Source organism: Oryctolagus cuniculus, chromosome 3 (assembly GCF_051225735.1).
Source record: "Oryctolagus cuniculus isolate XC-2025 breed Fujian yellow rabbit chromosome 3, ASM5122573v1, whole genome shotgun sequence".
Classification (NCBI taxonomy): Eukaryota; Metazoa; Chordata; class Mammalia; order Lagomorpha; family Leporidae; genus Oryctolagus; species Oryctolagus cuniculus.
Genome location: NC_142869.1, coordinates 36,152,256 through 36,180,010, shown reverse-complemented (window position 1 = coordinate 36,180,010; position 27,755 = coordinate 36,152,256). Strand labels below are relative to the sequence as shown.

Here is a 27,755-nt window from a genome sequence, read left to right as displayed (position 1 = left end):
AGCAATATGAGGGAGCAAAGATAATCAGGAAGAAAGAAGACTCTAATTGATACTCAGGAATTGAGATGGACTCTGGTATTTCAAGACATAATTGCATTCTCAGCGATGCCTGTTTCAATTTGGATGCCATACAAGTGAGCAGTTCTTAAAAATGACTGGTTAAGATTGGATGGCTCTGTAGTACTATGGGTAATGTTCAAATGACTTGTAGAACAATTGGGCAGGAGGAAACACTTAAGTAGTAGGAAGTAAGTAAGTAGTAGGAAGAAAGAAAATTTTTCTCTAAAAGAATTTCTTCTTTCACTTTGTAAAGATAGAGCCACTGTCAAGGACATTAGTACCAGGAAAAGACTGCTGGAGAGCAGTGCAGGCTTCCATCCTCTAAATTTTTAAAGGATGAAAAAGCTGAAAGTTTTGTCCCAAATTGTCTACTCCATAGCAAGAATGGAAACGAATCCATCGTTGGGGTCTCTGTCCATGGTACTCTCCAGGATGTTGTATATACTACACATATAATTAGCAATTTGGTTATTTTAAGAATAAGGGGAAACGGAAAAAGAACATCTCCATTAGTGTCAGTAAAACACTATTTTAATGGGTTTCAAAGACAAAACTCTTTGTCAGTGTAACTGGGCCTAGGCAGTTTATTTCCAGGAACTGAAGATGTCATCTAAGGATTTGGATTGCACAGAGTGAATCACCATAATGTTCTCAGAATCAGAAGCCCAGGCCAGCTGCATGGCCAGATGGCCCAGTGGCCTCATGGGTCTTATCCGGCTGGCCTGAGAGAATCAGAAGCAAAGCAGGGAGGGAGGGAGGAATAGAAATAGAGAGAGAGAGAGAGAGAGGGAGAGAGAGAGAGAGAGAAATTACAGCCAGTGGCTGCTGCAACTCCAGCTGTTGGTCCAGTTCCAGATATGAGTATAATGATAGTCTGGCTACAGAAAGAGTAACACATATTCTGGCCAGGGGGACGCGCCAAGGATCTGATGGTTTACTGCAGGACATGTGTGTTATATCAGGGGCTTCCAGAAGACAAGTGATGCTCAGTATTATTTGAAAGGACATATTTTGTGATTTTTTTAAAATGACTTTGCTACTCAAAATGTGGCTTAAGGACCAGCAGCATTGGTGTCATTTGCAGGAGAATAGAAATTAAAGTTAAAATTAAAAACATAATCACTTAGATTTTGTATTTTAACAAGACTCCTGGATGCATTTTAAGATAAAAAGCATGACAGAAAACAGTATTAGATTGCAGTACTGGTTTGACAGGATTGCAAAGAAACCCTGACAGTGGGCTAGGGTAGGAAGAACAGAGACAAGACCTGGGTTCTACCAGTTCTGCCACTTCCCCCTGTTTGACCCTGGGGAAAATCACTCCATCTCTTACGGTGTTGATTTTCTCATCTTTAAAATGGGAAAAGTAACATCTGATGTACATCAGGAAGGCACTTTTCAACTGTAACAGGATGAAAAGGACTGTAGTTATTCAGATCTACCTAAAATGGAATTTGGACTTTTTCTGAGTTTTGAAATAAGTCATTGAACCATTCTAAGTCAAATATAAAGAAGATGTATGTAAGAGGCAAGAGCAGGAAACATCACTAAGCCACTTCCCTCAGACACGGCCATAGAATTCTACCTATAAAAATGGATTTCAGGGGCCGGGCACTGTGTCATAGCCGGTAAAGCCACCGCCTGCAGTGTCAGCATCCCACTTGGGTGCTGGTTTGAGTCCTGGCTGCTCCACTTCTGATCCAACTCTCTGCTATGGCGTGGGAAAGCAGTGGAGGATGGCCCAAGTGCTTGGGCCCCTGTACCCATGTGGGAGACCCAGAAGAAGCTCCTGGCTCCTGGCTTCAGTTCTGCCCAGCTCTGGCCACTGCGGCCATTTGGGGGTGTGAATCAGGGATGGAAGACACCTCTCTCTCTCTCTGTGCCTCTGCCGCTCCCTCTCTTTTAAGAGATTTTATTTATTTGAAAGGCAGAATTACAGAGAGGCAGAGGCACTCTGCCTTTCAAATAAATAAATAAAATCTTTCCAAAAAATGGAGAATGTACTACTTTTGGGATTTGCAGTTCTTCACCTGAACTGTTTACTACAACCAGACTATTGAATCAGAAGCACCAGGGCTGGGACACCAACATTATTTTTTGAAAACTCCCCAGGGGATCCTGACAAGTCAGAGTTGAGAAACACAGATAATGCATGAGATCAGGACAAACATGCACTGAAGAACTGGACATTTCTTGTCATTGCCCACTGTGTGACAAAATCAGGGCAGGAAAATAGTTCTGCTTGCTGCCCCACCTCAAGTTGCAGGGACTCTTAAAGTAATTCATTGTAGATATTGAGCTGGGTGAATCTGAAAGAAGCCTAATGTATTTCATTTTACAGCATCAGAGAGTCTGAATAACGCTGTCTGCTATGGCGCAATGCGGTGGAGGGTGGATGGCCTTTGATTGAGTTTATTTGGCTTCATACCTGGGACCTATCTAAAGAGGGAGGCAGAACACTAAGGAATGGGCACTTGTACTCATGGAAATCTGAGGAAAAAAAATTATTGATCAGGAAACAACTATGATGAGTCAGAATGCAGGCTCAGCTCTTGAAGATTCCTTACCAACAGTTTGGGTGGACACAGTCAGTTTCTGTGGGGCCAGGCAAGAATTCCGAGGGCTTTTTAAGCCTTCGGTCTGGGTCACTGAAGACAAAGGTTGGGTCCGTGTCTCTCCACTCCAGTGTCCCACTCTTTTCTGACCAGGGCTTACCTGAGGAGGTAACTGTCTCCTCTCTTACCACTGCTGAGGAACGCGGTCAGGAAGTCTCCATCTTCCTAGTGTGCGCACATTCCTTAAGATGAGGGTGGCATGCTGGAAGGGAAACCAGAGTGCAATGGTTACACTCTCTAGCCCACCTACAATACTTCATGATCGGAAGCCTGAGACACGGGGGTGTTGACTGTGCCATTGCCCATCTCACAAGTACACAAGCAGAGATCGAACTCATCCAAACTCTCCTTCCTCAACAGACTTTGCCTATACCTCCCTGAGGAGCTATATTACCACCTCTTGCCCACTGGCATTTAACTTGTCTGCTAAAAAAGGACATCAACTCCCCACCCACCAAGTGAACCTCTCTGGTCAAGCCTCAGATACTTCATCTTGCCCTTTTCAGAACTGGCACTGGCTCAAAGCACAGAACACACTGGACTTAGCAAGCGCACAGCAGAAGCAGCACACGACCCCTTTCCTGCTGAGGTTAGTAACGCAGTCTCTCCCACACGTCTTTTTTTTTTTTTTTTTTCTTTTTTTTTCCTACTGGCTATCATGAAAACCCATGGGATCCAGGCAAGAAGTGTCTTTTAAACTCATCTTCAGTGAAACACATTTGTAAGCAAAGAAAAAAGAACAATAGCTTTATTTTCCCATGATTTTTCTCTGTCAATTTCACCCTGAAAAGAGAAAATTTGACAAATAAGCATCTATTTTAGGGCTTAAGAATGTGAGATCTCATTAACACTAGATTGGTAATGCACATATTAGCTATTGGTATTTACAACATGTTTGACACTTTCCAAGGGTCCAGGAGACTTAAAGTTTGTATGAAACAATGAAGTTAAAAAGAAATGAATCTCTTTCAAAGTTTTATATTTTTTCTCCCTCTACTCAAAAAAAAAGTCTAATGGTAACTGGAGAGGAAGACCCCTTTGGACCCAGGACAGACTTGCCTCCCAGCCAGAGCTCTAAATCACCACTGTGCAGGGGCAGCTGACTTGTCTCTGTGAGTCTTAACTTACTGGGTTTTTGTTTTATATATATATATACACACACACATATATACAGACATACATACACACACACACACACACATACAAAGGATAGACAGACGATCATTGTACCTCTCAATGTAGCTGTGAGTTTTAAATGTAATCCTGTTTTTGGCCTTACCAATAGTTTCATTTTAAGCAGCCAGAGCACAAAGATGTTTTTCTCATATACTAATTACAGAATAAGTCTCTAAATCCCACAAGATTTCATTCTTGTTGGAAAAACAAAACAAAAAAAAAAAAAAACAAAACAAAAAAACAACAAAACCCAAAAACCCAACCACCAATGAAAAGCAGCCAAAATTTATATCTGACGTTAAAATATACAGTGTATCTGTTTTAATGTAATGAATCTGGCTTGGCAAACTGTTAGCTAAGCTTTCTGATCCTTCTGACCACTCTCCCATTGGCTTGCTCATGGAGGTCTCTGGAGGGGACCCTGTTGGGGTGCTGAGAAGGCATTCAAACAGGGAGAATATTGACAGCCTGCCCCTGTTAAGCAGATAATGGTTCAGTTCCTTGACTATGGCCTAGGTAGTAAGCAGATGCTGAGCATTTTTATTCTCTTTTACTTAATACCAAAATTTAAAAAAAATTTGTCCAATTCCAAATATTTTGCTTCCTATGTTCCTACCCCTTGCCATAGTTTTGAAGATCAGTGAACCCTTGTTCACTGTTCACTTGTTCTGTTGTTCACAGGGCTATTTCTGTGGGCCTTGAAAGAATCAGAAACCGGTTGTTACTTCTTTTGACTTGGCAGAAGGTGAAGAAATGAATTCTTAGGTAGGATGGGGTTTACACACACCATTTTAGAAGGTTTCTAGATGCATTATTTGGTAGGAAGAAAGTTTTCCGTCTAGAAGGGTGTAACCAGATTTGATCTGCAAAGAGTGGCAATTAACTGTCTTCTCTTTAATTTTTTAAAAACAGGATATTGTTACTTAGGTGTGTTACACTTGTGGTATTATTGGTGCTGACACCGTGCTGGTGGGATCTATATAATCACATTCTTGTGTAATGGCTAAGGTTCTTTCCTGCCTCTCGGGCTTTCTAGGCTATGTAATCTGCTTGATGGCCTGAAAATTCACTAAGTATGCAGCCCGAGCAATGAAATAGCAAAATGCACTTTGTCTAAAAATAATTCCTGTCCACAACCCAAAAGCCCCAGAAAAAAAATGTTTAAGTTCATGAACAGTACCCTCATTTTCACGGAGCTTTGCTTGATTTCTTGAAATAGAGTTCCTCATGTGTCTTTCACTTCCCATTAGAAAGTGCTGACATTACTTCTAATGCTTTTTGTGCTCTTACTACGCTGTGTGACTTCTATAGAGCTCTTTATTTTTCCTTCCTGTTATTTTTACTTTTGAATATTTGCAGGGTGTCAGGTGTCAAACCAATGAATCCAACAGTGGCTCTTTAATCATCTCCTGTTGGGGTGCCAAGATCTTTATAACTTCCAGCACAGAGCTCTGTGGTTTTCCAAAATTCCATTTAGTAAAGAAGGGTCTTATCTTTTGCACTGTTTTAACTGTGGCTTTCCCTGCTCCATGCTCCCCTATCCTCCTGAGAAGAAGGCTTTGGGAGAATGAAAAATGCCTCCTTGTTACCAAAATTTGAGGATCCTTTCTAGAAAAACCACAGACACCATGCTATTCTCATAAACCTTCCTGCCTTTCAAAATCTTCTATGATTTAAAAGTCTATCTTTTCTAATTTTTGAGATAACATATTTTTAATTTACATTAAAGTCAAAGGCTCAATGTTCCACTAAAGGAAGAGTTCAATAAGGGAAAAGTAGAGACCATAGTTCAGCAGGAATACAGGCAGGGGCTAAACGATAATCAAATGAAAAGATGTCCATTTCATTTCACTCAGATACATGCTCCACCTTTTATAAAGGTAGCTCATACTCTTTTATGAAAATAATTTAAACTCTCAGATCCCTAGAAACACGGCTCCTATTACACAAAAATGAGAAGTAGAAGAAATTCATATATATTTAAAATTACACAGGCACATGTAAATTTTCAGACACAAATGCTTTACTCCCAAATCATGCCACTCTTGAAAATTCTAGTTTAATGTGGAATTGTACATTTAAGTCTCATTTTTCTTTACCTGGCTCATCTGGGGACATAAAAATCAAGCATAAGGGCCTAAAAGGCTGTTTACTCTGTAGCGTTAAATAAACTAATAAAACTGAAGAGTAAAAGTTTATAAGTCATAGTCTTTTTGTTATTTTAAAATATTACTCTTAAATGTTAGGATTTAAATTTCTAATCCTACTGTAAACAGAAATATCATCTTTAACTCTAATTTTTCCATGCTCTCCCCAGTGCTAAAAGAAAAGGCTCAGAAAGGAGGCCATGACCTCTGCTTCCCCTAGCACTCCATTATTCCCTAGTTTCTGGGCCAGAAGCAAAGATCAAAGATAAGTTTGGAGGCTATACATGCAACTCTGCTTGCTTTGTATATGCAGACCCAGGAATTCAAGGATGATAGCTTGTGATGGTTAATTTTGTTAACTTGACTTGCCAAGAAGTGCCCAGAGATTTGGTTAGATGTTATTCTGGATGAGGTTAACAGTTAAAGCATTAGACTGAGTAAAGCAGATGTCCTTCCCTAGCATGGGTGGGCCTCACCCAATCAGTTGAAGGGCTGCCTAGCACAGTAAGGCAGACCCTATTCCAAGTAAGGGAGGACTCTTACTGCCTGGTTGACTTGGAATTGAGACACTGATTTTTTTCTCTCCCTTTGCATTGGAACTAAAAACGTCAGCTCTTTCTGAGTCTTGAGATTACTGTCTTCAAACTGCAATGACACTATTGGGTCTCCTGAGTCCCAGGCCCGTCTGCTCAGGTTGGAGCTTCCCCATTGGTTCTCCTGGACCTCCCGTTAGCTGTCTGCTGCAGCTCTCTGGCCAGTTAGCTAACACGGCGAGGAAGCAGGACAAGGAGGCTCACAGGAAGTGAAAGCAGAGCGGTACCTGTCCCATGCCAGGAGCCCATCCTGCGGCTGAACCTACAGCTACAGTTGTGAGATAGTAATTTTTATCACTATTCAGGCCAACCTGAATCGATATTTTCAGTTACTTGCATCCCAGAGCTTTGTAACTGATTCAGAAAGTAAGGAGAATAGGACTGAAAAGAGGAGGGGAAAAGAGAATACTTAAATGATAAAGTGGCAACACGCAGTCCCTCAGAGCCCTGTGTACCCTGGCCCTCCCCTTTTCCCCTTCACCCCCCTCTTAGATTGCTATTTAGAAAGATTACCTGAACTAATATTATTTTAGTTCCAAAAACCCTCAAGTACGATGTTGCAGGTATTTTGGATGAGTAAATGTAAAGAGGAAATGTGTACAATGTTAGGACTATAGTTACAATGTTGTATTGTAAACTGAAAATTTGCTAAGAGAATGCATTTAAGGTATTCTTACCATATATACCCCTCCACACACAGGTACATATGTGAGATGATGGATATATTCATTTACTTGACTACAGTAACCATTTCTATGTATAAATCTTTCAAAGCATTATGTTATACACATCAAATATACATAAATAAAAATTTTCCCTAGAGCCATCAAGCAGGTTTTTTTCCATCGCATCTCATTAGCTGGAATTGGATCAGCTGTTCTGTTCTAAAGTATCTACTCAGAAGGGGAATGGAGCTAGCACAAGGAAACAGACATGACTGGCAAACTATAGTCTGTGGCTCAAATCCAGTTGCCCATGCCCTATCTTTGACTCATGAGATACAAAAAAAGTTTTTACACTTTAAAAGGGTTATTAAAAACAAAGCCAAGCAAAATTTTTTTTTAAAAACCAAAGAATATGTGACAGGAACATAGGTAGCTACAAGCCCTAAAATATTTACTATCTGGTTCTTTGAAGGAAAAGTTTGTGGCATTTGGCTAAGTAGAATGTGAGCTGTATGTAGGGCTGAATTGGAAATATGCACAGAAATTGAGACCTGTTGAAAGTAGGAAATGTGTTTTTTTGGTAGACAACCAATAGGGTCCCCAAAACTATCTCTTCTCATTCCCTCCATTTCTCTCAGATGTGAGTGGGAGCTCTCTACTGCCAACTTGAAGCACTGGCAATGAGATATGAAGTCCAAGCCCTGAAGATACCATTTCTGAGAATTTAGGTTCCCAGAAAGGAAGTATTTTCCTTCCTGAATATATTGCTTTATATGCTTACTTATAGATTTTCAGATAATAGTCCATCAGCTTTTGCTTTTCCTGGAGATCTGAACAAAGTGTTTTCAGAACACAGACATAGACACACTTTCTCAGGCACACATTTACACACATATGAGTGCATAAGGACATAGAGATACTCAGAGCTGCTCACTCAGACAACAACCAGGCATTAAACTTGGGTACACTATTAGCTTCGCTCCTACAGGGAAGAGCCAATTGGTGTCCCTGGCTCAGTTGTGGGTAAGCACAGGTTGTTTCAGGACTCACTGAGCCTGCATGTAAATAATTAGACACACGTGCTCTTTCCTGAAGGCTCTAGCATCCTACTGAGTGCAACTGGTTGGTAACTCTACCCAGAAGAAAACGAGACCCTGTAACCATGCTTTGAAAGTGCCGTCATTAGAGCATTGTTTATGGGCCTAAGAGTTCATATTGTGGATTAGAATTTGCAGACAAGAAGAGCTGAATACTAACAAGCATTCATTTTATTTAAAGCCTATTCTTGACTTTGGCATGCCATTCTGTATTCTGCAGTGCTATAAATTCTTAGAACCAACTTAGGAAATCATCATCATTACCCCCTCTGTATAGCTGGCAAAAGCAATGCTAATGAAACAGTCTGGCTGTGCCCCCAGAAACAGAGTTGAAATTTATTCTGCATGTACTTCACACACTGAGCAAGCATGTGGGTTCTCCTTGACCTTTAGTAGGACATTCAAGAAGAAGGTAAATATTACACACTTGAAGGAGATTACTTAGGTGGCAAAGTGGCTTCTATTTCTTCATTCATTCAACAAATAATTTACATGCTGCATCAAAACACACCCGGCCTACTTCTGGGTATGGAGACATACCACAGAAGAAGGTGATAGAGAACCCTGCCTTCATAAGGTTTACATTCTAGCTGGACAGAAATGAAAATGGATTTGCAGCATCTAACTGACACCAGACTGCATAATATCACCAAGAAAGTGCATGTGGACGGAAAACAGATTTCCGGGCGACACCAAGGAGCACTCCGTGTGGCGGGGGAGATGTGGAAGAAATTGAGACAGAGCCGTCAGTGAGGGTGCAGGAAATCCCGGAGCGAGAGGCGCTCTGGAAACACAGTGAGACGTTTCAAAGAGGAGAAAACACACAGTTGCATCAGACGCTGCCAGGCCACGTACACACAGGGTGGAGAGTAAGCCCCGAATTTTGGTTTCTTGGAGGTCATTGTTGATTTTGATGAAAGCAGTTTTTGTGGGGGGAGGGGGGAAAAGGGGATTTGATTAAATTATGTTCAAGAAAGGGCAAGAAGAGAGAAATAAATGGTGGAAGAAATCCTTGGTAAGGCAGAATTCTGAAAGGATATTATCTTTCTTTTGTTCACTTTTTTATAATATAAAAATCATGACTAGAATTGAAAGTCTGCTAGATTAAAATGTTAGTCTTCAACAATAGCTCAGAATTTTCTTGTCTTATCCTGGAATTTTACACAAAGATTATGTTAGCTAGGACACTAATTTGGCTGCTATCACAAAGGCCAGTTAAACAAGAAGGAAATTTGTTTTTCTCTTATTTAATGACCTGAGTAAAATGATTCAAGAAAATTAATGATATTGGGGATCCAAGATCCTTGCTCTGCCATGCTCCACATATGGCTTCTGTCTTGTGGTCTAAAATTGCTCCTTCACTTTTCACCCTTTCACATTCCTGCAAGTAGGAACAGGAAGAGAGATGATCATATTCCTATCTTTTTAAGGGCACAACTTTTAAGTTGTATAGGACTTTCTCTCACTTCCTATTGGCTAGAATCCAGACACATAGCCTATCTACCTGCAAAGGTGATTGAGAAATGTATTCTTTGCATAATTATGTGTCCCTCTCCATTTTTCTATTACTGAAAAGCCAAAAACAGAAAATGGATGGACACTTAGAAGTTTCTGCCACTCTCATTGAAAACAACTGAACTGTGATTAAGGACTGAACATTTTATACATGTTTTATGTAAATGTGAACACAATTCTACTCAACAAATTCTAACCTACAGTGGGATTTTAGGAGTAAATTTCAGGTTTTTCCCATTAGGAATTAGTCATTGGTTCATGCAGGTATTTTCTGTGTGACAATGGTCACTTCCTTGTGTCTAGCTTTACCATGTAGCTACCAGTTGTATAAAATTCTAACTTCCTGAAAATATATTTGTTCACAGGATAGTATACAAAATGCCTAGTAGCAAGTTATTTCTTTAATAAAGAATAGCTTCTCTTGATTTTTGTGTCTCATTTTGAGAGTTTTCTGTTGATTCTCTCCATTGTTTCTTGATTAAGTATCCCCCAAAGAATACTTTCTAGCTTATTCTGTGAGACCCACATCATTTTAATACCAAAACTAGATAAAGATATCACAAGAGAACTACAGATCAATATCCCTTGTGAATACAAATGCAAAAAAAAATCCCAACAAAATACTTTCAAACTGAAAGTAGCATTTAAGGATTATACATAAGGATCAAATGGAATTTATCTCAGGAATTCAAAGTTGGTTGAAAATACAAAAATCAAGCAACACAACGTACCTTATTAACAGAACAAAGGGTCATCTCAATAGACAGAGCAAAAGTATCTGACAAAACACAACATTCTTTCAAGTTAAAAAAATTCTTATCAAACTAGGAATAGACAGGAATTTCCTCAATCTGATAAAGGACATCTGTGAAAAATTCATAGCTAACATCTTGCTCAGTAGTGAAAATATGAAAAATGTTTGCTGTAAGAACAAGAAAAGTATGTCTCTTTTTGCCCCTTGCAATCAATATTATACAGAATGTTTTAGCCAGGGTAAGTCATCAAGAAAAAGAAGTACGGATATCCATGTTGGAAAAGAAGAAAAAAACCTCTGCAGTTGACATATTGTTTATATAGAAAACCCTAAAGAATCCACACCACAAAAACTATAAGCACTGATTCCTAAGTTCAGCAAGAGTACAGAATGCAAGATCAATGTGAAAAACCAGCTGTATCTACTGAAAGCATAACGAGGATTGGTTGGTGCCCTTCTTCACTGAAGCACTCACTTTCTGAAGAGGGTTCAAATGAAGAAGACTCTGCCCACTGTGCAGAATTACATGTGCCTGGGTATTTCCATCCTCTCCCTGCAGCCTTTGGGGCTTTTCTGTTCAACTGCATGTTCAGAACGGAGTAGTTTAGTGCACTTCAAATGTCAGGGCCTTGGAGTACTTCCTTTGGCAAAGTATCATTTGCCTGCAATGAAATGAGAAAAACATAGTTGGAAGTAGTGAGCTTCAAAATCAGTGTAGAGAACATGCCATTATTTTGGGAATATACTCCCCCTACTTTTTTGGTGTCAAATGTTCTGCCTATGAATTCATCACAGTAGTTTACAGTTGATTTTCAAAATTTAGTTATTTGATGTCATTACCTGGTAAAGTGAAAAGCTGAGTTCCCTACTGGTTAACTAATTTACCCTTGAAAGTTCATCTTGGGAAATTCAAGACCCTGGAAACCACAGATGGATGGTACATTAGCTGTGTTTACAAGGCTTTTTAGCTCTCTAGTTTCACCTTGCTGTATCTCTATTCATCTTGTAGTTTCTCTTTTTCTCTTTCGTTCGTCTATCAAGCTTGTCTCCTCGACTGTGTTATCTAATATGAACTAGAAAAAGGTGGTGGGGGAAGAAGTAGAAGACAGCCTGAAGGATCTGGGTTTGCTTTACTTGGAGTCCCAGTATCATCTCTAAAAGGAGAGTGGTTGTAATGTGAAGGGCATGGACTTTGAATATTTTTAGTGATCAAAATAGAAAGAACTAGCTTAAAATTGCTGAGCATTTGATTGAGCAACAAGAAGGAATTCATAAAATGGAGCAGTTAATTAACCTTGGAACAGCCTACTGAGATCTGGCTTCGAGTTTCTGTCTCTGGAATGCTGGCCAACTCAATTCACATCTGCCCATGATTCAAACTCTGAGGCTGGCCCTGGTAACCTCGGGAGGATTATTCCAGCTATTGGATTACAAAACATTTTGATGACCTACCCAAAACCCCCATATGATTTTCACATCAGTGTGTGCTCTTGAACTTTCCAAGTTCTCTAAGCATGGTCTATAAATCAACCCTGTCCCATGGCCTTAGAAAAATGTGCTTCAACCCATACAAATCTGACAAAGAAGAATAGCACCCATGGTATGAGTCCAAACTACTTCATTTAAAGACAACATTTTATTTTGCAATTCCAAGTACTTATTAATAAACTGTATTTTTTGAATCGTCTTAGGTTCACAGCAAAATTGAGAAGTACAGAAAGCTCTCATATACCCCATCCTCACACATGCAGAATCTCCTCCATGATCCGCACTGTGGTACATTGGTTGCAAATAATGAACCTGCATTGAGATATCATTATCGCTCAAAGGCCTTGGTTAACACTGGGATGATTCACTCTTGGTGTTATATGTTATGTGGATTTGGACAAGTGTATCTACTGTTGGAATTACTTCATTTTTAATGTCATATTGACTTCAGTTATTTTATGAATATTTATTCAAGATGATAGACGCTGGCAAAAGTTCTGGAGAGCCTAGCATATTTTTTCCTTTATCTTCACTGTGAAATAAATAGTACTAGTATCTCAAGTTTTTTAAAACATTGGATTTAGAATCAAAGCAGTGACTCTCTTGCTCTGAATGGCACTCTGTTTTGCAGTTTTTAAGCCAAAAAAGTTCTCTACTCTGTGTTTAGGCAAGGGTAGGGGTGAAGACCTACAGAGATTAACTACCTCGCACAAAATACTACAGTTAGGATTGGAAGTCAGGTTTTCTGACTTACAAACCATTATTCTTTCTACAGCACCAAATTATCTTCCTAAGAATTTTGCTCTTAAAAGTCAACTCTAAAGAGAAAGACTCAAGTTAGGTGAGAAAAATTACAGCCCACCTTCAAGAGCTTTTTCAGTCTTGATGAAAGATGTTATGATTTCATTTGTAGAAACTGGGCTCTGGCACTGCAGATTTCAACAAATGGTGTGTGATTAAACTCCTCGGTGTTTATAGATTCGTGAAATGTTGGAGCCTGGGGGACTTTAGAGACTCTGCAGTCTAGAAACTTCCAAGTGATTCAAACTGTAGAATTCTTTCTTCAAATGAAATCTTCCATAAAAATCCACATAAGAAGCAGTTTCAAGTGGAGCTTCTTTTTTTGAGGTGGGTACATGAGCTGGGATGGGACCTACTCCTTTCATCTTCAATACCCTGAGTGACCCAGGGACCTGTGTGAAAGCACTGACTCTGTGATGGGCAGTTTCAAAACCATAGTCCCAGTCTTTATTTATTTAAAAAAGATGCATTCATTTTATTTGAGAGGCAGAGTTACAGAGAGAGAGAACAAGAGAGCGAGAGCAAGAGCGAGATCTTCCATCCACTGGTTCACTCCCCAAATGGCTCCAACATACTGAGGCTGGGCCAGGCCAAAGCCAGGAGTTTTTTAGGGCCTCCCATGTGGGACTTTGAACAATATTTCATGAAACACAAACATATGTATATGCATGAACCTCTACACTTCTTATCACCCTTTATGCAGGAATGTTAATGTTCCACTTAGTCCTTGCTTTTCTATTTTATTTCACCATTTGTTCCTATAGAGAAAGGATTCACCCTGGCAGCAACCAGCATTACCAATCCCTGCCTCATCTTGAAGTGAGAGCTCCATGCTGTTGCTGCCGTCACCCTAGGATCTACTTTGAAAAACCATCTGGAACTTTTAAATACTCTGCACAGGAAGGGTAGATGCTATCAAACAACCCAGCTGATTCAGACATTCAATTCTTAGCAAGGGCAATTCTAGTTTTCCATGTGGTTGTGATGGTCAATTTCATGTACCAACTTGACTGAACCACAGGGTCCCAGATATTTGGTCAAACATTCTTCTGAGTGTATCTGTGAGGTGTTTCTGGATGTTACCATTTGAATTGGTGAACTGAGTCAGATAGCCCTCTCCAATGTGGACAGGCCTCATCTAACCCACTGAAGACCTCCATGGAACAAACTGACTCTCCTCAGTCACAGGGAACTGCTCCTTCTGCCTGACTGCCTTCAAACTGGACCTTCCTTTTTTCTGCCTTCACTCTTAGATGAAACATTGGCTCTTCCTATGTCTTGGGTCTGACAGCGGTTGGAGTGGAGTGATACCATTGGCTCTGCTGGCGCCCTCGACTGCTGACTACAGATCTTGGGACTTGGCCTCTCTTACCATGTGCGCCAATTTCTTATAAATCTGTTTGTGTGTGTATGCACGCGCGCACACACACACACACACCCTATCGGTTCTGTTTTTCTGGAGAATCATGGCTAATACACCGGTGACCAACTTGACATTTATCTGTATTTTTTAAACATTGATTTTGCTTCATTCACTGAAATTCTATTAATTACTGCCTAATTTAACAAGTATTTAAAATACATATTAAAATATAAAGAAAATATAATACAAACACACACACACAGACTTCTGGTTTGCAGTCCAGCATACTAGAAACTTAGAAGTCACTATTGCATTCTTGCAACAAGTGAAAAACTGAACACATTGAAGAGGAGGAGGGAGGGAGAGAGAGGGAGGGAGAGAGGGAGACAGAGGGAGGGAGGGAGGGAGGGAGGGAGAGAGAGAGAAGATGTTAAATGTAAAGTAAGCAGAAGAACAAAAATAATAAAAGGTAGAACATGTATCAATGAAGTTGAAAATAATAAATCAACAAAATCGAAAGCTGTTTCTTTGAAAAGATCAATTACTTCAATGTCCTTCTGCCAGGCTAACTAAGAAATAAAAGAGATAACACAAATTACTAATATGAGAAAAAGATGACATCAATACAGAGCCCATGGACATTAAAAGGCTAAGAAAGCCATTACTAACAAACTCCCACAAATTTGATAACCTAGATGAAATGGACCAATTTCTTAAAAGAAAGACTTTATGAAAGCTCATATAAGAAGCAGCAATTTGAATGAGCTTATATCTAGTAAATAAATCAAATCAATAATTAATAACATTCCAGAACAGAACAGATTGGGATGGGCTAGCAAACATTTAAGGAAGAAATGATACCCCTACTTTACATATTTTTCCAGAGGATAAACACAGAAGAAATATCTCCTAACTCCTTCTATGAGATCAACATACCCTAATAACAAAACCAAACTAAGATATTACCAGAAAAAAGACCACTATCTCATGATTATACATGCAAACACTTTCAAAATGTTATGAATCAAATCCAACAAAGTATGCAAAGATTTATACCACATGAGCATGGGATAGTGAAGTCACGCAGGTATGCAAGACTGGTTCAATATTAAAAATCATATCATCAGGCTAAAAAAGAAAAATCACATGACCTTATCAATAGAGGCATAAAAAGCACCTGACAAAATCCACCACCCATTTGCGATTAAAAACTCAGCAAACTAGGAAGGGGAGGATTTCCTAGACTTGGTAAAGGACATTTACAAAAATTCTTTATGTTACGCTTTATGATTAAAAACTTGAAGCTTTCCTACTAAGACCAGGAACAAAGCAAGAATGTCTCCTTTATCACTATTTTCAACACCATTCTGGGAATCCTAGCTAATGCAATAAAACAAGAAAATGAAACAAAAGGCCTACATATTGAGAAGGCAAAAATGAAACTGTTTTTATGCAAGGACAACATGCCAGTCCAAGTAGAAATCTGAAAGATTTGAAAAAAAAATCCAGGAACTTATTGTAAAATGTGCTGGATACAAGGTTAATATGTAAAAGTCAACTGATTTCCTAGATACCATCAATGAGCAAGTGGAATTTGAAGTTAAAAACACATTACCATATAACATAACACCCTTCCAAAATGAAATATTTATGTATAAATATAATAAACTATCTTACAAATTCTATACATGTAATGTTACAAAACTCAAAATATATGAGCAAAGAACTAAACAGATATTCCATGAATAGAAATATTCAATATTGTTAAGATTCCTGTTCTTTATCAACTTGACATGGATTCAACACAATCCTAATCAAAATGTCACCAAGTTACCTTGTGAATAACCACAAACTGACTCTAAATATCATATAGAGAGGCAAAAGATACAAAATAGCCAACTCAGTATTTAAGAACAAAGTCAGAGGACTGACAGTGCCTGACTTTGAGACTTACTATGAAGCTAGTGATATTGACAGAGTGAAGTAGATGAAATAACAACAAATAGATGAGCAGATAAGAATAGACCCACATAAATGAAATACATCCACATAAATATAGTTAATTGATCTTTGACAAAAGAGGAAAGGCAAATAAATGGAAGAAAGATAGTCTTTTGTAACCAATTCAACTAGACATTCACCTGTTTAAAAAAGAAATTCTAGGGGCTGGTGCACTGGTGCACTAGGTTAATCTTCCGCCTGCGGCGCTGGCATCCCATATGGGCGCCGGGTTCTAGCCCTGGATGCTCCTCTTCCAGTCCAGCTCTCTGCTGTGGCCTGGGAAGGCAGTGGAGGATGGCCCAAGTGCTTGGGCTCCTGCACCCACATGGGAGACCAGGAGGAAGCACCTGGCTCCTGGCTTCAGATCAGTGCAGCGCCGGCCATGGCGGCCATTTGGGGAGTGAACCAATAGAAGGAAGACCTTTCTCTCTGTCTGTCTCTCTCTCACTCTCTGTAACTCTACCTGTCAAATAAATAAATAAAAATCTTAAAAAAAAGAAATTCTAGACACAGACCTTACATTTTTTCATAAAAATTAACTCAGATGGATAATAGATGTAAATATGAAATATAAAACTATAAACCCCCTAGAATATAACATAAAATAAAAGCAAATTAAGTATTTGTTTTGGACAAAATCAAATTAAGTATTGCACCAAAAGCATCATCCATGAAATAAAAAAATTGATAAACTAGACCTCATTAAGATTAATGCTCTTCAAAAGACAACATCAGGAGAATGAAAAAAACAAATCATAGACTGCGAAAAATATTTGTAAAAGACACATCTGGTAAAAGATTGTTATCTAAAATATACAAAGAACTTTTAAAATTCAACAATGAGAAGATTAATAACCCAATGAAAAACTGGCAAGAATTTACATAGACACCTCACCAAAGAAGATATACATATGGCAAATAAGCATGTGAAGAGATGTTCAACATCACATGTCAATTATAAGGCAACTATAAACTAAAGCAAGATACTACCAAACACCCACTAAAATGACCAAAATCAAAAACACTGGCAATACCAAATGCTGGCGAGGTTGGATCAACAGGAACTCCCATTGTTGGTTGCAATGCATAAATGTACATCCACTTTAGAAGACGGTTTGATAATTTCTCACAAAACCAAGTGTACTCTTACCATATGACTCAACAACCATACTCCTTAGCATCTACCAGAATTAATAAACAACAAACATCCACACAAAAACCTGCACTCAGATGTTTATAGCAGGCCGGCACCGTGGCTCACTAGGCTAATCCTCCACCTTGCGGCGCCGGCACACCGGGTTCTAGTCCCAGTCGGGGTGCTGGATTCTGTCCCGGTTGCCCCTCTTCCAGGCCAGCTCTCTGCTGTGGCCCGGGAGTACAGTGGAGGACGGCCCAAGTGCTTGGACCCTGCACCCCCATGGGAGACGAGGATAAATACCTGGCTCCTGCCTTCGGATCAGCGCACTGCGCAGGCCGCAGTGCACCAGCTGTGGCGGCCATTGGAGGGTGAACCAACGGCAAAGGAAGACCTTTCTCTCTGTCTTTCTCTCTCACTATCCACTCTGCCTGTCAAAAAAAAAAAAAAAAAAAAAGATGTTTATAGCAGCTTTAGTAATAACTGTCAAAACCGGCAAGCAACCAAGATGTAGGTGAATGAATGAATAAATGGTAGTACATTAAGGTGACAGTATACTATTCAGCACTAAGAAGAAATAAGCCATCAGCCTCAGAAAATACATGGAAGAAACTTAAATACATATCACAAGCAAAAGGAGCCAATCTGCAAAGCCTACCAACTATGCGATTCCAACTATATGACATTCCAGAAAAGGCAAAACAATAGAGACAGGAGAAGGATTAGGAGTTGGAATGGGGAGAGGGGAGAGGGTGAGAGGAACAGGAAGAACACAGAGGAGTTTGAGGGCAGTGCAGCTATTCTGTATAATACTAAAATGGTAGATACATGTCATTATACATTTGTCCAAACCCATACAATGTACAACACCTAGAGGGAGTCCAAGTAAACTATAGACTTTGATTGGTGATGATGTATCAGTGCAAGTTCACTGATGGTAAAAAATACAGCTCTGTGGTGTGGACTGTAGGGACACTCATACAAGGCAACTTATTGTGATTTATGTTCAACTTTACTGTGAACCTAAAGCTGCTCTAAAAATATTTATCAACAAAAAGGGAAACATTTTGGCATAGTAAGGGAATTTTAATGGTTAGTCATACTTCAGCAAAATAAGGGGTGGGAGGAGGGGGTTCCTTTACCCTCTACCAAAGGAAAAAGTAATTGATGATTATGGGTAGAGAAAGGAAGAATATGGTAATTTTAAGGCTTAGGGAAATGTAGCAGTGCAGAAATATGGTCAGTAGTAGGTAACAGAGGAGGTGAAACAGTATCAATAAGTTTTGACAACTTAAAAATGGTATCTAAGCCGGCGCCGCGGCTCACTAGGCTAATCCTCCGCCTAGCGGCGCCGGCACACCGGGTTCTAGTCCCGGTTGGGGCGCCGGATTCTGTCCCGGTTGCCCCTCTTCCAGGCCAGCTCTCTGCTGTGGCCAGGGAGTGCAGTGGAGGATGGCCCAGGTGCTTGGGCCCTGCACCCCATGGGAGACCAGGAAAAGCACCTGGCTCCTGGCTCCTGCCATCGGATCAGCGCGGTGTGCCGGCCGCAGCGCGCCGGCCGCGGCGGCCATTGGAGGGTGAACCAACGGCAAAGGAAGACCTTTCTCTCTGTCTCTCTCTCTCACTGTCCACTCTGCCTGTCAAAAAAAAAAAAAAAAAAGGTATCTAATATGATGGTCAACTTTATGTATTGACTTGACTGAGCTAAGGGATGCCCAGTATGCCGATAAAACTTTATTGATGGGGGCCAGCATGTGACCACCATGGGTGGGTAGAACCATTGCCTGCAATCCCAACATCCCATATGGAAACTGGTTCAGGTCCCAGCTGCTCCACTTCCAATCTAGCTCCCTTCTAATGGGAAAAGCAGCACAAGATGGCCCAAGTGTTGAGGCCCCTGCCACTCAAGTGGGAGGTGAGGATGAAGCTCCTGGCTCCTGGCTTTGGCCTGGCCCAATGCTGGCCCTTATAGCCATTTGGAGAGTGAACCAGTGGGTGAAAAAACTCCTGCTCTCTATCCTACTCTTTCAAAATAAATAATCTTTAAAAAATTACTTGTTGGGTGTGTCCATGTGGGTGTTTCCTGCAGAGGCTAGCATTTGAGTTGGTAGACTGAACAGAGAAGACTGCCTTCACCAATGTGGGTGAGCATCACCCAATCCATTTGTGGCCCGAACAGAGCAGAAAGGTGGAGGAGGGCGGGGGATTTGCTCTCCCTGCTTGAGCTGGGACAGCCATCTCCAGCCCTTCACATCAGAGCTCCTGGCTCTCCAGACTTCAAACTTGGATCTGCTCTGACACTACTGGCTTGGCTGGCTTTCAAGCCTTTGGGTTTAGACCACAACTACATTACCATCTTTCCTATGCCTTCTACAGGTGGCAGGTTGTGGGATTTCTTAGTCTCCATAATAACGCCAGCCAACTTCTTATAATAAATCATTTTCTCTATTGCTCTTTGTCCAGACAATCCTGACTAACATGTTAGGGTTGGTCCTAAGTTGTGTGATGGCTGTGTTATGTTGATGCATTTGTTTATTTTCTCTTTTATAACATAATTATCTTCATGTGCAATTTTGTGTCTTCCTTTCTGAAGATTTTACCTCTTAGTTCTTTTTCTTATTTTATTGCATTAACGAGAACTTCTAGAATAATGCTGAGTAGGAGAGAATGGTATTTGGATTCTCAATCTTGTTTGACATTAATTTGAAAATAGTTGGAGTTTCCATCTTAAAATACTATGCTTACTTTCATTTCTAATACAGCATTAGAAGAACTCATCCACAATAATGAAGTATAAACCAAAAGATTTTATTAGATTGCCTACTGAATTTTATCAATTAACTGGTTTAAATTAATTTCTGTATACTGCCCTTTTGTATGTATTTCATGACTTCTTAAAAATATTTATTTATTTATTTTTATTTGAAAGAGTTACAGAGAGAGGTAGAGTCAGAGAGAGAGGTCTTCCATCTGCTGGTTCACTCCCCAAATGGCCGCAACGACCGGAGCTGAGCCAATTTGGAGCCAGGAGCTTCTTCTAGGTCTCCCACATTGGTGCAGGGGTCCAAGGATTTGTACCATCTTCTGCTGCTTTCCCAGGCCATTAGCCGGGAGCTGGATGGGAAGTGGAGCAGCCAGGACTTGAATTGATGCCCATATGGGATGCTGGTGCTGCAGGCGGAGGCTTAACCTACTATACCCGCAGTGCTGGTCCTGGGGTACAGCATCATAACTACTGTTTCAATCCCTAGGCTAAATATACATCTGTGTATATTTCATGGATGCATAAATGTTTTTGCATTCTTAACACATCATCCCTAAAAGCCAGATTAACAATTTGATATGTACCATCCTACATTTTTCTCCATGGTAGTATATTTTTATGTATGTACATTGCCTATATATTTTTGCATTTTGCTTTCTCATTCAACAGTATTTCATGGAAATTCCTTCAAGTTAAACAGCCATTACATTTTGATTCTGCCTCTATTCGTTTAATTGTTGTCCTTGGGTATGTTAAGCAATCTTTCTGGTGCAGATTTTCCCACCTAAACGTGAGGGTAATGATTCTTTTCTCTTGGGATGACTGTGAGATCCAAATGATGTCATCCATAGAAAGCAGAAACACAGAAACTGGCCATTAGGAGGCTCTAAACAAGTGTTACCTAGTCTCACTCCCAGCGTGGGGAAAGCAAACCCTGTTCCTTTCCCTTCTGGCAGTTAAGACCTTTGGGCCAAGGCTTTGTAACTGGGCCAAAGCCTGAGCACCTGCCGCAAGGCCAAGGGACTCTGGGCAGTGATTTGGTTCAGAGCAACAGTGCAGAACCCGCTGACCTGGTTCTGAATCTAAAGCCCGTGACTCCCTAGGTGTGTTCTGTTAGATGAGCTTCCTGACCTCCAGGTGCTTTGGCTGCTGCATCCTCAAAGTGGGGATCAGAGTAACACCGATTGGTTACACCTGTCCTGGGTGTAAAATGCAACAATGCACTGACGCCGACACACTGCAAGCACTGAGGAGAAATTGCCGCAAGTGCACGGGGACTGGCTTTGAGAACTGGCCCAGCTCTGCCGTTCGCTACCTGCTGGACTCTGAGCAGGGTCTTGTGAGCTATCTAGATTCCAGTCTTCATTCTGGAACTGCTTTGAGAGCAAAGTAAGAGGGAGGCATCTGGCACAGTGGTCAAGACACTGCTTGGGACAGCAGCAGCCCATATCGGAGGGCCTGGGTTTGAGTCTTAGCTCTGCTTCCGCTGCCGCTTTCCTGTGAATGAGCAGCCTGGGAGGCGGCGGTGATGGTCCAGCTAGCTGGCTCTCTGTCAATCACACAGGCGACCTCGACGGAGTTCCAGGCTCCCAGCTTCAGCCTGGCCCAGCCTGCTGCAGGCATCTGAAGACTGAATGAGCTGATGGGAGATGTCTGTCTTTCTCTGCCCTTCACATAAATAAAAATACATCAATGAAAAATTTTAAATGAGAAAAAATGAGCTATCTTCTGAATGGATGTGTGGTGGTCTTCAAAAAGTTCATGAAAAAATGACCATTTTCTTTTAATTCCATTTTTCCAAGAGCTTCGGGAGTCCCTGTGTGCAGCAGGTGCTCAGCGCAGGCTGGTCCCCTGCCAGTGTTGCAGCCCAGCCTGTGAATTCAGGGTCCACTGACTGGCCAGCCTCAGACTCTCACCATCCTTTACGCTCTCTCAACGCCAAGCACGGACTGGACCGACGACTTGGTGCAAGCCTCCATCTGATCTCTTCATTCTCCTCCGGTGGCTCAGGCCAGGTCCCGCAGGGTGTTGGGGCCATGCCTGGTGCTTTGTACTTAGCAGTCTTTGTCACCTTGTTTTGTTTCTGCCCTAGGTGTGCATGCATGGTCTATTCAAAATCACTCATCCTGCCCTTTGGGGTGCAGATCCACCGCTGGCCACGCAAGCTTCTGGGATGGTGGAGTGTGTGCAGGAAGACGTGCAAAATACTGCCCTCACCAGCATAACCCTCCCAGAACACCCCTTTCATTCTCCGATCTGCATGGAAGTGTACCCCTCACCCCCAAAGCAAAGCAAAAACAAAACAGGCAGTGTTCCTGGCAGTCCTCTCCTTCAATTCAGACACAAAATCCTCTCAAGAGAACAATTCAAGGGACAGGTGTCAGGGTACGCCAGGCAATAAGTCATGGCTTCTGTTGGTGAGACGGAATTCTTTGTTCCCTGGGCCTATTCCTAGAACTGTTTTTATAAAAGAATTTAAGAATATCTTGTCCATTACACTGCATTGCATGCAGGCTTATGGAGTTAGTTTTTCTTTTTTTGTTTCCTTCCAAAAAGGAACAAAAACGTTTGTGCAGCTGTGGGTTTGGGGAGTTAAATGTGGTTCAGGAGCTCCATCTAGTGGCTATCTTTAGGAACTACAGAAGGCTCTATAATGTGAAGGAAAGGGATTACAGAGCAGGGAACCCCTAGAAATAGAAATTTTTTTCTTTTTAATAGATAATAAAAGGAGACCTCACTCCTTCATCTTATCATCAAAGTATGCTTAGTTGCATATAACTCCTTTCAATCGTTCAATCACATCACCATTTAAAATATTTTTTGAGGCAGCCCCACTGGTATGGTTTCAGGAGTCACTGGAAGACTCTCGCAGTCTCCACTTAGAAGGCACAGCCCCAGGAAGTGGTGCCCAGTTCTACCCTTTCATTAAAGAATATTCTGTCACTCAGCCACTGGCGTGAGCATTGATTAATATAACAGACTCCGCATTCAACAATAAGCAGTTCCATTAAAAAAAAGATTTTATGTACTTATTTATTTGAAAGGCAGAATGACACAGAGAGACACAGACAGAAACAGAGACAAGAGAGCAAGCTTCCATCTGGTGCTTCCCTCCCCAAATGTCTGCAAAAGCCAGGGCTGGGCCAGGCCAAAGCCAGGAGCCAGGAACCCCAGCCAGAACTCCTACATGGGTGGCAGGGATCCTAGTATTTGAACCATAATCCGCTGTGCCTCAGGAGCATCAGCAGGAAGCTGGATCAGAAGCACAAAGCAGCAGCTTAACCCATTGCATTGCAGCACCTACCCCTTGTAATTTCACTTTCTAGGCTGTGTCTTTGTACTGCTTGTAAAAGGAATTAGCCTGCTTAGTTACAAATAGGTCAAACGCTCTAGTTTCTCCACCAGACAGTGTGGCTAACAAGAGTTATCGCACATCCTTTACCTAGGTGAACAGGCTACCGACATCTGGCACTTACCCAGTTTTGTACGCTGTGCTAAAGGGATGCTATGTTCCCCTTCTGCTGCCTGCAAAGGCGCATCAGGGTCTTGGAGAGAATCCCTGGGAGCACTGATCTCTCAAAGCTAGGAAGCACTCAAAACATGTATGCTGCTCAGCTAACTGGGGAGTAGGTGCATAGAACAGAAAGCCAGAGAGTCAAAGAAGGGAATCCAAGCCACTGCCCCTTGGGATTTTTGAACCTCAGTTTTCTTATCTGTAAAATGGAACTGTGTGAGCATTATACAAGATACTGTGCTGTGAAATTCTTAGCGCAGTGGACAGACACTCACTGAGTCCACATCCATTCTCCCACTCTGTCATGCAGGAAGAGAGAAAAATGAAGAGAGAGAGTTGACAGTGGGTAGGCTGAGATGTAGAATGGGAACTAACTGATGCTGTACCTTTAAAAGAGTGTAGTGGCTCTAAGTCCAGGCTCTGGAGTTCCCTCTGTGTTCAGATTCTGGATCTGCCACTTCTGGAGCTCAATGAGGGTCTTGTGCAATTCACAGCTTTCATGCCTCAGGTTTCTTGGCTGCAAAGCAGAGATAAGACGGGGATTAAATTGCTGAATACATGCGAAGTATTTAGAAAAGCGATTAACAGAGCAGTTCTCAATAAACCTTTGGTGTCATTGGTATTGAAAGCAAAATACATCAAAGAGCCTAGAAGAGTGTAGATGATTAAACCCATATATTTCTGTTATGAACATGCTCTTTTTACCTATGTATGGTGTCAACCAGCACAGGGGGTCGGGGGCGGGGAAGACATGAGTGGGAAAACCGGTGAAATTTGAAACTCGAGTGTAGTCTAGTTAATAGGATTATATCACTGTTAATTCCCTGGTTTTGATAATTTTGCTGTGGTTATATAAATAGTAACTTAAAGGCAGGCTAGGTAAAAGGCATGTAGGAATGCTCTAAAATTTTGCCCTTTTTCTGTAAGAAGTCTAAAATTGGTCAAATAAAATACTTTAACAATTAAAAAGAAGTGAATTTAATCTTACTAGTACATTTAATCAATATATCCAAAATAACATTTACATGTGTAATCAGCATAAAGATAATTATTTTAAAGTTTTTAGTTTGAAAATTTAACAATTTTTAACATTTTGCCACATTCACTTCAAATGTAGGTATTATATATGTATACGAATATACCATTTTTTCTTGCAAACAGGAGTATCTTGCAAACAGGAATATTAATATCACCAAATGAGGGATTCATAACAATGATCATAGCATGGGGAAACAAGGGTGTATTCTTATGTACATGGCATAATTCAGTGAAGTAACATTTATAACTACATATCAAACGGTGTGACATCCACATAATTTGTATACTATGTATTAACTTCCACAAATAAAACAAGTAATATTCAACCAGCATAAAACTGATAAGAAGAATGTTCTGTACTATTTTTAAAAACCTGGTGCGTATTTTACACTGCACATTTCAACTTGGACCAGTCAGTCTCCAGGACACGTGTGTCTCTTGCCTGCCACCCCGGATGGCACAGGGGCCGGTGCAGCGATGGGGCTGTTATCCAGGGGCTCAGCGCCTCCTTGGCATTCCTCTGGGGTCTCCCAGCTCTAGTCCTGGGCCTTCTACTGTAAACCTTCAGAACCCGGGAAATGATTTAGTCTGGCGAAGGGGGGCGGGGCGGGGCGGGGCGCCTCAGGTTAACGAGATTCTAGTAACACTGACGGCTGTTCAAGGAAAACTGGGTTAATTTATACAAGCATAGCTCTTCTAGGAGAATGAAGCACTAAGGTAGAGCGGACAGCACCACTGTTAGGCGGTCCGAGCAGAAGTGACTTCAGACACTGCCTTGCAAAACGAGCGCGTTCTTTCCTATCTCGCTTCTTTTTGATTACATCAAGGGCGAGGTCTCATTTTGGTGCCCTGATACCTTTAACACCTCCCTAACACCAAGCAAACTTCCCCCACCCCAAGAGTATTTGGCTAGAATTTCATGAATTATTTCTTACTATTTTGTCATCACCTTTTACTCACGGCAAACACCAGTGGCTTTCCACTTTATGATTAATATGAAATTGAACTTATTTAACCTTCAGATAAAAACTATCAGAACTAAGTTTACTAAAAGTATAAATATGAAGATTCTCACAGCCCAAGAGGCACTGGGAAATAGCTAAAACCCAGACAAAGCCACCCAGGACCTTCCAGGACGTCTGGAAGACTGGGAGACGACCGGTCTCTCCAGAAACCTCCCCGTCACGTCTTTCCCCACAAGTACTGCCCGCCTCCTCACAGTTCTCTCTCCCTCCGCCGCCGGCCGTCTCTCGTCCCCGTTCGGCCCATCTTAGCCCTCTGCACCCGGCACGTTTTGCCCTTTCACCTCGCACCCTCTGGCGTCAGTTCCGGCTCTCCTCACCCACCAATCACGGCTCGTCTCTCAGCTGGCGTTCAGCGGTCTGACCAATCCGGGAGCGGCAGCCACCGGCTAGGGCTTGGCAGCGAGGTCTTCAGCGGAGGACCCCAGACACCTGAACCCTTCCTTCCCTGTGTTGGAATCTCTTTAAGGTAACGTTCGCAATTTCCGGTTCCAATTCTGCGCAACTGCAGGGCTGTGAACAGTGACCAGAGGGAACTACTTTCCATGATGCTTTTATCCTTGACGCCCTTGGAGAGGGTGGGTTTTCAAGGTATGTGCCATTTTGCCTGTTTTATGCATTAATGCGGGAGTACAACGAAATTTTCTAAAATCTGACTTAGGTAATTTACATTCATTTTTTGTTTTATTTTGTTAGGATGTATTTATGTACTTGAGAGGCAGAGTTACAGAGAGTCAGGGAGAGGTCTTCCATCTGCTGGTTCACTCCCCAAATGGCTGCAAAGGCCAGAGCTGGCCCAATCAGAAGCCAGAAGCCAGGAGCGAGGAGCCAGGTGGGTGCAGGGGCCCAAGCACGTGGGCCATCTGTTGCTTTCCCAGGCTATCAGCAAGGAACTGGATGGGAAGCGAAGCAGCTGGGACTTGAACCGGCACCCATATGAGTTGCCAGCACTGTAGGCTGGTGCTTATCCTACTACACCACAGCGCTGGCTCCTAACTTATGTTCTTGACGGATTGCTATTACAGCATTCAATTCTGGGTCATTCAGCAAGAACACTGCCGATGCGAGACTCTACATAAACATATCCCCTGCAGTAATTTTTGCAAACTTTTAAAAAAGTAATTATGATTTCCTTCTCTTCCACAAATGTTCTGGATGGAATTGGAAAGGAAGGAAAGGTTTAAGGGAGTTTTTCCCACTATCCATTAGTCTAAGAAAACTTGTTTGACCTCCAACCTGAATGTCAAGCTCAGCATTTCGCTTCATTCGCTCCTCTTTTCTTTCTCACTCTTCCCATTAGTTGTCTTATTTCTATATTCAGATGTTAATGCATATCCATTAAGGAATAGCTTTAGGTTTTTACTAAATCTTACAGGCAGAACACGAAATATGCTGACATGTTTTTTTAGAAACAGTAAACAACCTCAACTGCGTCAAAGCCAAACCCACCAAGAAAGCTTAGGCCAAAAACCTCACCACAACACATCCCCAGCTCAGAGCCCCTGACAGCCCTCTGGGGGTGTTGGCTGGCAAACCACGCAAGGTCACCCTTTCATTCACAAAGGCGGCCCCAGTCTGCTCATTGGCTGAATGCATGGCGTAGGCGTAGGCGGTGGGGTTGAGACTTGCCCTTGATGAGTAGCATGAGAAATACAATTTTTCTGCTTCCTTGACAACAACAGCAGCTAATATTTCTTGAGCAAATAAAACAGAGTAGATGCTAAATGACGTGCCTTACTTGTGTTAACTTAGTTCCTAGGATACAGTAATGAGCTAGGGGCTGTCACTATCTTCATTTTACATGATGAGAAGGCTGGGATCTGGGAGGTTGCATTTGACCATGGAACCATCAGTTGGTAAGGTGGGGAAGCCAGGATGCCAACCCAGAAGGCCTTGCTTTGGAAACCGGCACTTAATCTCCGCACCAGCCAGCCAGCCAGCCAGCTTCTTTGAATGAACACTGTTGCTCCCATAAAGTTTGTAGCCAAGCAAGAGTCTGTGAAGGGA

At 41.5% G+C, this 27,755-nt stretch overlaps 1 protein-coding gene and 1 long non-coding RNA gene across 8 annotated transcripts in view; one reads left to right on the top strand and one right to left on the bottom strand.

Annotated features, from left to right (window-relative positions):
• Window positions 1-1,998: 1,998 nt before the first annotated feature.
• Window positions 1,999-26,067, bottom strand: LOC103348861 (uncharacterized). Of its 4 annotated transcripts, none has more exons than XR_517127.5 (4): window positions 25,946-26,067; window positions 24,075-24,205; window positions 11,098-11,284; window positions 2,047-2,877 (listed from the first exon to the last, which is right to left on the bottom strand). It is a non-coding gene; the product is annotated as an uncharacterized LOC103348861 (long non-coding RNA). The 4 variants fall into 4 exon arrangements; XR_016231932.1 differs by lacking the exon at window positions 2,047-2,877 and adding an exon at window positions 17,714-17,841 and having other exon boundaries at window positions 10,389-11,284; XR_016231933.1 differs by lacking the exon at window positions 11,098-11,284 and having other exon boundaries at window positions 1,999-2,877.
• A 5-nt stretch (window positions 26,068-26,072) lies between these two features.
• The window catches only part of ICOS (inducible T cell costimulator), a 45,798-nt gene continuing 44,115 nt past the window's right edge, over window positions 26,073-27,755 (top strand). For 2 of the 4 annotated variants that reach the window (XM_089330010.1, XM_089330008.1), the window contains exon 1: window positions 26,073-26,217. Coding sequence is in view for 1 of the 4 variants with exons in the window: in XM_089330009.1 (XP_089186135.1) it covers window positions 26,294-26,339 (46 nt within the window). In the remaining 3 variants the exon portion in view is untranslated. Of the gene's footprint in view, window positions 26,340-27,755 lie in introns of all 4 variants that reach the window. The other 2 variants (XM_089330009.1, XM_008259011.5) reach the window with 1 other exon arrangement.